The sequence below is a fragment of the Propithecus coquereli genome, unplaced genomic scaffold (genome assembly GCF_000956105.1).
Source record: "Propithecus coquereli isolate 6110/MARCELLA unplaced genomic scaffold, Pcoq_1.0 Scaffold111, whole genome shotgun sequence".
Lineage (NCBI taxonomy): Eukaryota > Metazoa > Chordata > Mammalia > Primates > Indriidae > Propithecus > Propithecus coquereli.
The window spans coordinates 7,970,040-7,976,822 of NW_012135081.1; the positions used below are offsets into that span (position 1 = coordinate 7,970,040).

The window sequence follows — 6,783 nt, forward strand, 5'->3', positions numbered from 1 at the left end:
GAGAGAGTAGAGTGCACCTTTGGATGCAGAAGGGGAAGGGAGTAGCCAAAGCTTCCCATGACACTCCTCCCTGACACCCACCTCCACAGGGGTACAGGCAGCTGTCCCCCTTGAAGGCTGAGTGGGTTGGGAGCCCACCTTCTGTGCGTGCGGGGCAGGGAGAAGAAGTGTGCTCCCAACTTGGAGAGAGGACTGTTGACCCTTTTCCCTACACAAGCGACAGGCCCGCTTCAGTCCCCTCATCCCTTCCATAGGATGGAGTTTGAGGGAGGGACTAACATAACAGGTCGAGGGTGTGGGGGTGGGATGCAGTGAGTAAGCTGGAAAGGGAAGGAGCGAGGACAAGGTTAAGTCCGAGTGTTAGAGGTGCGGGAAGGAGGCGAGACGAGCAGCAAGGTCCCATCATTTAGTGGTCGCCGTCGTGCGATCGCCCCCAACGAAGGGAGCCCCGCCCCACTGCTCCACTGCGGCCCCGCCCAGGCCCGCAGCGCGGCGCTGCAGCGCAAGGGGCGGAGAGGCAGAGCGTCCAGAGAGGACCAGACGCCCAGGTCGCCTGCATCCCGCTGCCGCAGGAGAGAGAATCGCGCCCCGGCCCTGCTCCCCAGCCTTCGCCCGGGCCCCCTCAACTGCTTTCTCGGCCTCAGAGACCGAACACCTGTCCTCTGCCTCGGCCTCAGCTGAACGCCCCCTTTCTCCGGAGCACACACCACCCCTGCAGCCCAAGAAGTGCCCCAGCCTCGCGCCGGCGACTACCATGGCGGAGACCAACAACGAATGCAGCATCAAGGTGCTCTGCCGATTTCGGCCCCTGAACCAGGCTGAGATTCTGCGGGGGGACAAGTTCATCCCCATTTTCCAAGGGGACGACAGCGTCGTTATTGGGGTGAGTGCCACACGAGAGAAAATTTGGGGAAGGGGTGGGAGGCTGACTCTTCCCCCTGCAGAGCCTAAGTCTCTGCCTGTCACTCTTCGCCCCCTCCCCGCCGCTCATCCTCCATCCTCTACGCCGCAGCCCCTCCTCTCTCCTGCATCAGGATGGCTGGGTGTGGCCTGGCCAGGCCTGTGGCCAAGTCTCTGCAGAGTCAGAGGGGGCTACTTCCCCACCATCAGGAGACCCAACTCCCCTTGGGGCTCTCTGCAGCGTCCCCACCCCTTAGAGCCAGTTCTGTGTTTTTCTGATCTTTTCCCTTTCCCCCAGAAAAAGGGCATCTTCCCTTTGTTATTGGCTCAGATCTCTACCCACCCCCTTCCAAGAGGGGAGGAGGAAGACTAATTAGGTGGCCTTGATGGGAGGTGGGCAGTCCAGGGTCTCCGCGGAGGTATGAATGGGAGTGGGTTCTAGGACCAAGCCCTCCATTATCCCCTGAAGTAGTTATAGCCCTGACTTTGGGGACGGGAGCACAGGTCTGAAGAAGGGTTTTCTGGGAAAGAAATACATTGATGCCACACCCAGTTTTGGGGGGAGCCTCTAGGATCCTAAGGACATGTCTGCCTTTCGGTCCCAGTACAGTAGGAAAAGGATTTCAGGCTACCCAACTACCCCTGCAGAAAAAAATATCCAAACCCTGGGATCCTAATAAGTACTTGATTATTCATCCTTTCTCTTGACGATCCAGTAGGAAGTAGCAAGCCACCTCTACCTCATCATCACAGCCATCCCCACGTAGGAGATGTTAAGGAGAACTACTATTTACAGTGTGCTTGTTACTCTGTGTGTATTATTTCATCCTCAGAACAACATTCTGAAGTAGTATCAATATTTCCATTTTACAGATGAAGAAATTGAGGCCCAGAGAAGTTAAATAACTTTCTCAAGGTCATACTGTTAATTTATGTATCTGAACCCACGTCTGTGATTCCAAAGCTCCAGTCTTTTCCTTTATATCACATTGTCTCCCCAGATTTCTGTTCTAGACCTTTATCGTTGTCGGCCCAGAGGGAATTTCTTGCCCATTCTACCTTTCCTCGGTTGGTAGGGACCTTCAGGCTGTGTGTGAGGTGAGAGGGTCTGGGCTGGAGTCCTGCAGGACTTGGGGGCCCTGGGCCAGGAAACTGTAGCCACAGAAGGGAGGGGCATATATGAGGGCAGTCCTCAAGGTCAGGGACGCTGCTTATGTATCTTTATCCCCAGTTCTTGGCAGAAAGCAGTGGGAAACGTGCTTGTTTAAGGATTGAAGGAAAGAAAGGAAGTCTGGGCCTCCTGAGTCAGTGAGAATAGGACTTTGAGTAAACATGCCTTAGGGAGAGACCTCTTACCTATTCAAAGGGTCCTAGTCTGTCACCACCCTATACTCTCACCCACACTGTGAACTCAAATGGATGCTTTTGCCGTGTGTGTGTGTGTTTGTGTGTGTGTGTGTGTGTGTGTGTGTGTTTGCCACTTGGAGAAAGCCTCTGTTACTCTTGGCCTCAGGGACCCCTCAGGCCTTGTCGTCTGGTCAGTCTGGCCAGGCTAAAGCAAAAAGCCTGCGTCAATCCTGGAGGACCCCTCTCTGAGTAGCCTGGACGGCAAGCATTAACTATGAGATATGGAGCTTAAGGTCGCCCTGAGACATAAAGGCTGAGACGGAAGGAGGTGATTATGGGAGGAAATCCATAGGCCCAACCTCCTTGCTCTGGAAGGTTTTTCCAGTAAGTCCAAGCCAATTCCTTTAGGCTCTCTGGGCCATCCTGATGTGGTGGGCTGGAGCAGGGGGTGATGTAAGGGGGAGGGGTTCTGGTGTGGATCTGTCCAGTTAGCCCAGCTAAACATGAGGACACAGTGGGGGTTGGTGAGGGAAGAGAGATGAAGAGAAACCCAGGACCCCCTGCCAGTTCAGATTCTATCGCAGCCCCACAGCTGGTATTTCCTTGTCTGTTTTGCCTGATATTGTAGGACTGTACCTTTGTCTCACTCTGTGTCTTCCCTCACCCTCACCCTCCTTGTCAATCTCTCACTTGAAGATAAATGCTTACAGGGGGCCATTTTGTCTCAGGCAACATCCCTGGAGCTGACATTTTCAAACTTACTATTCATTCTTCATTCAGGAATGAGGGGTACAGGAGACACGAAGGGTCTCAATAAGGGAAGGACATTGCCTACCCCTTTTCCTCTTTTTTCCTCCAGCTCCCCTTGGGGCCCGGTATGTGGGGAATTGTCTGAGGAATTAATGGAGGGGGTGTTTCAGGGTATCTGGGAAGGTGAGGGAAGAGTGAGGGTGGGAGAGATCATCTCTCCAAACCCAGCCCCTACTCCTTCCTGTGACAGCTCTCCTTTTAGCCTCTGCGGCACTGCGGCTAGCTCTGGGCTCCAGAGTCCCATACGTTTGTGGGCTTTGTTCTGCTTGGCAGAGGATAGAAGAATAAACTGGCAAGACAGCTCTGTGTGCCTTATTTCTCCCCTACTCCTCTGACTTCTTGCAGGAACCTGGGGGATGGGGTTTGGCCAAACTTAATAGCCTGAGTCATAGTAGAAGGATGTCTGGATCACTGTCTATGTGCAATAGGTGTCTTGTTTTGCCCTTTGCACACTCGGAATCCAGTGTGACTTTTTCACTGGACCCATTTAAGTGTCTTTCTGTCTTTCTCAGCAGTGTCCCAATGCCTGCTGTCTGGGCTGCTGTATCTGTACCAGATGTGGGAGGGATGACAGGAAACATTCTCTCTCTCTCCCTCTCTCTCCCCTTCATTCAAGTGTCCACATGCTACCTCCCTCAGGTCTTCCAGAGGTTGAGTGGGTTCTTAAGGAAGCAGGAAAGCAGGACCATCAAGTACCTCATGTGGAAAAGCTAGGTTGGGACCTGCAGGGTTATTGGAACAGAGTCAGTATTGTTTGGGGTGGCCTGGGATTCTTTTGATATCTGAAGCGGGGAGCAGGGCTCCCTTTAGCTTTGGGAGAGTCTCATAAAGGAAAATGGCGAGGGGAGGTAATGTTCCCTGTGGCCAGTGTCTCTCCAGAATTACCATGGCAACAATCCCCAGGGGTGTCACCATGGAAATCGGCATGGCACTTGAAGTTCAGCTTCTACCAAGTGCTTTACTGACGGTTGAACAGGTTGGTCATCTTTGGACCCCTGACCTTACCCCTCATGCACATGAACTGTAGTCAGCACGCATGATGGAAAACTACAGAAAGATGCTGGGATACGTAAGGGACAAGGAGACGACAAGGAGGCTTGGAGTGGGGTTAGAGGAGAACAAAGAACCCAGGACTGTGGGACTCTGAAGAGAAGCCCTCCAGAGAAGGCTATGAGGAGAGCTTAGACTGCCGGGGGTGGGAGAGGGATCAGATCTCAGGGGCATTCCTAAGAGGGAGGGACTCTGTGAGTATTTCTGTTTAACGTAAAAGGTCTTCAATTACCTGTGGGTGGAGAGAGGGAGGGAGGCCGGCCCTACTGAAAGGATGGGTGGGAGAATTGCATACTTCTGAAAATGGGACTGAGGTTGGAAAAAGGGAATGAGAAAGGCTTTCGTTCTGTCCAGAAACACTTGGAGAAATGCCCACAGTGGGGGAAGGGAGGCTCTGATGCAGTGTTGACATTTCAGTTCTTTGATCACTTTAGCAGTATGGGTCGGGAAATCAGATTGCTTGAGTTTGAAACTGTGCTCTACCGTTTGTCAGCTGTGTGACTGTGGGCAAGCCACCCGACCTCTCTGGACCTCAGTTACCTCATCTATAAAATGGGAATAATAATAGTACCTACGTCCTAGGATTACTGTGAGCATTAAATGAGATCATGCAAATAAACTGCTTTGTGACAGAGATAGGCAAATGGTAAACTCTCGATAAGAATTGAACGTTATTATTATTTTATATGCTATCTCCCCACAAGCTAGCTTTTGACAAAATTGGGGAAGTGAGTAACACTTTCCCTTTTTTTTTTTTTTTTTTTTTTTTGAGACAGAGTCTCACTGTGTTGCCTGGGCTAGAGTGCCATGGCATCAGCCTAGCTCACAGCAACCTCAAACTCCTGGGCTCAAGCGATCCTCCTGCCTCAGCCTCCCAAGTAGCTGGGACTACAGGCATGCGCCACCATGCCCAGCTAATTTTTTCTATATATTTTTTGCTGTCCAATTAATTTCTTTCTATTTTTAGTAGAGACGGGGGTCTCGCTCTTGCTCAGGCTGGTTTCGAACTCCTGAGCTCAAACAATCTGCCCGCCTCGGCCTCCCAGAGAGCTAGGATTACAAGCGTGAGCCACCGCGCCCGGCCTGCACTTTCCCTTTTTACTAACTGTTTCATCCAAACCTTCAGGTCCCCAGTATCTTTTGCTCTCTTCTTCATCAATATCTATGTTTATTCAACACATACTTATGAAGAGCATCTTGTAGGCCAGAGGCTGTGTTTGATGTTGGGGATTTAGAGGGAATCCTTGCCTTCAAGAACCTCTGAATGTAGGCAGTGATCCACAACCTGCACAGTGGCCTGGGCAGAGACGGGGGAGAGGGGCATCAGAAATGGCTTTTGCTTTATGTACACACCCCCAGATTCTGCTAAGGAACCTCCCACAACATACTACAGTCTGATTCAAAGTAATTGTGTGTTATGAGAGCTGTAAATAATGGTTGTGTTTCCCATGTGTAGAGGCAGAAAAAGTAGGCAACCACTGGTCTAGTTATTCTCATGAAAAGATCAGACAAAATTAATTCATCCTGAGTATAATCAATAGAAAATTAAAGGAAATTTACACTTTAAGAGAAATAAAAATCTTAAGATAAAGAAGTAAAGAGCTAGACTTGAAATTTATGAGCCTAGCCAAGAGTAGGGAAGTAGGTAGCAGGCCTTCCCAGAACCCCTGAAATCATAGTCTGTGTCACGTGGCTTTCCCTGCCCACGAGCTTATTAAATGCACCCATTTTTAGCTCTTGGATATCTTTTATCCTCACAGGTCTGAGAACCCCACCCTTCTTGCCCGTCTGCTCTTTTCCTCCTTCCCAGCCTAGGCTGAGGAAAGGGATTCATGAGACAATAATTGGCTTCAGCATTTGGAGAGCACCCTCCATTTTAATGCGTCCTCGGAGCCTTTTTTGGAATCCTGTAGCTGGGAATGTTTTGAGTGACTGTGAATGCATGTGTTGGGGAGGAGGGGGGTGGAGGGGGTGCGGGGAGGTGTTGGTGCTCATGTTCCCAGCAGGGAGGAATGGAGGGGCAAGATTAGCTTGACAGTTACATTTAACTCTCTTTGGCTGGATGCCTGGCTTCATGAAGCATGGATAGAGACCATTGGTGGAGAAGAGATGAGAGCCATTGGCCTGAGATAGAAGTGTTTTGTTTGTATCTGTTTCTTGGCCACTGGGTAGGAGAAACATTGAGGTAGTTTATAATTCAAGAATTAAGGTAGGCCAGGCACAATGCCTCACACCTGTAGTCCAAGGTACTCAGAAGGCTGAGGCAGGAGGATTGCTTGAGCCCAGGAGTTGGAGCTACAGTGAGCTATGATGATGCCACTGCACTCCAGGCTGGATGACAGAGTGAGACCATGTTTAAAAAAAAAAAGAATTAAGGTAGATTTTTCTTTAATAACATTAAAAAGAATGTAATTACAACACTTATACATTTTAATGTTGACAAAATTAAAGACAAAGAAAAGCACATAGAAGAAACCAAAATCACCCAAAATCCTACCACTTCAAGAAAAGCACTGTTGGCCGGGCATGGTGGCTCATGCCTGTAATCCTAGCACTCTGGGAGGCTGAGGCGGGTGGATCGCTCAAGGTCAGGAGTTTGAGACCAGCCTGAGCAAGAGTGAGACCCCCATCTCTACTAAAAAATAGAAAGAAATGATCTGGACAACTAAATATATA

At 50.1% G+C, this 6,783-nt stretch overlaps 1 protein-coding gene across 3 annotated transcripts in view; it reads left to right on the forward strand.

The window, feature by feature from the left end:
* Nucleotides 1–492: 492 nt before the first annotated feature.
* The window catches only part of KIF5A (kinesin family member 5A), a 28,636-nt gene continuing 22,345 nt past the window's right edge, over nt 493–6,783 (forward strand). Inside the window, exon 1 of one of the 3 annotated variants that reach the window (XM_012651818.1) lies at nt 493–883. In XM_012651818.1, the coding sequence (XP_012507272.1) occupies nt 755–883 (129 nt within the window). In that variant the 5' untranslated portion in view covers nt 493–754. The remainder of the gene's footprint in view (nt 884–6,783) is intronic. The other 2 variants (XM_012651824.1, XM_012651833.1) reach the window with 2 other exon arrangements.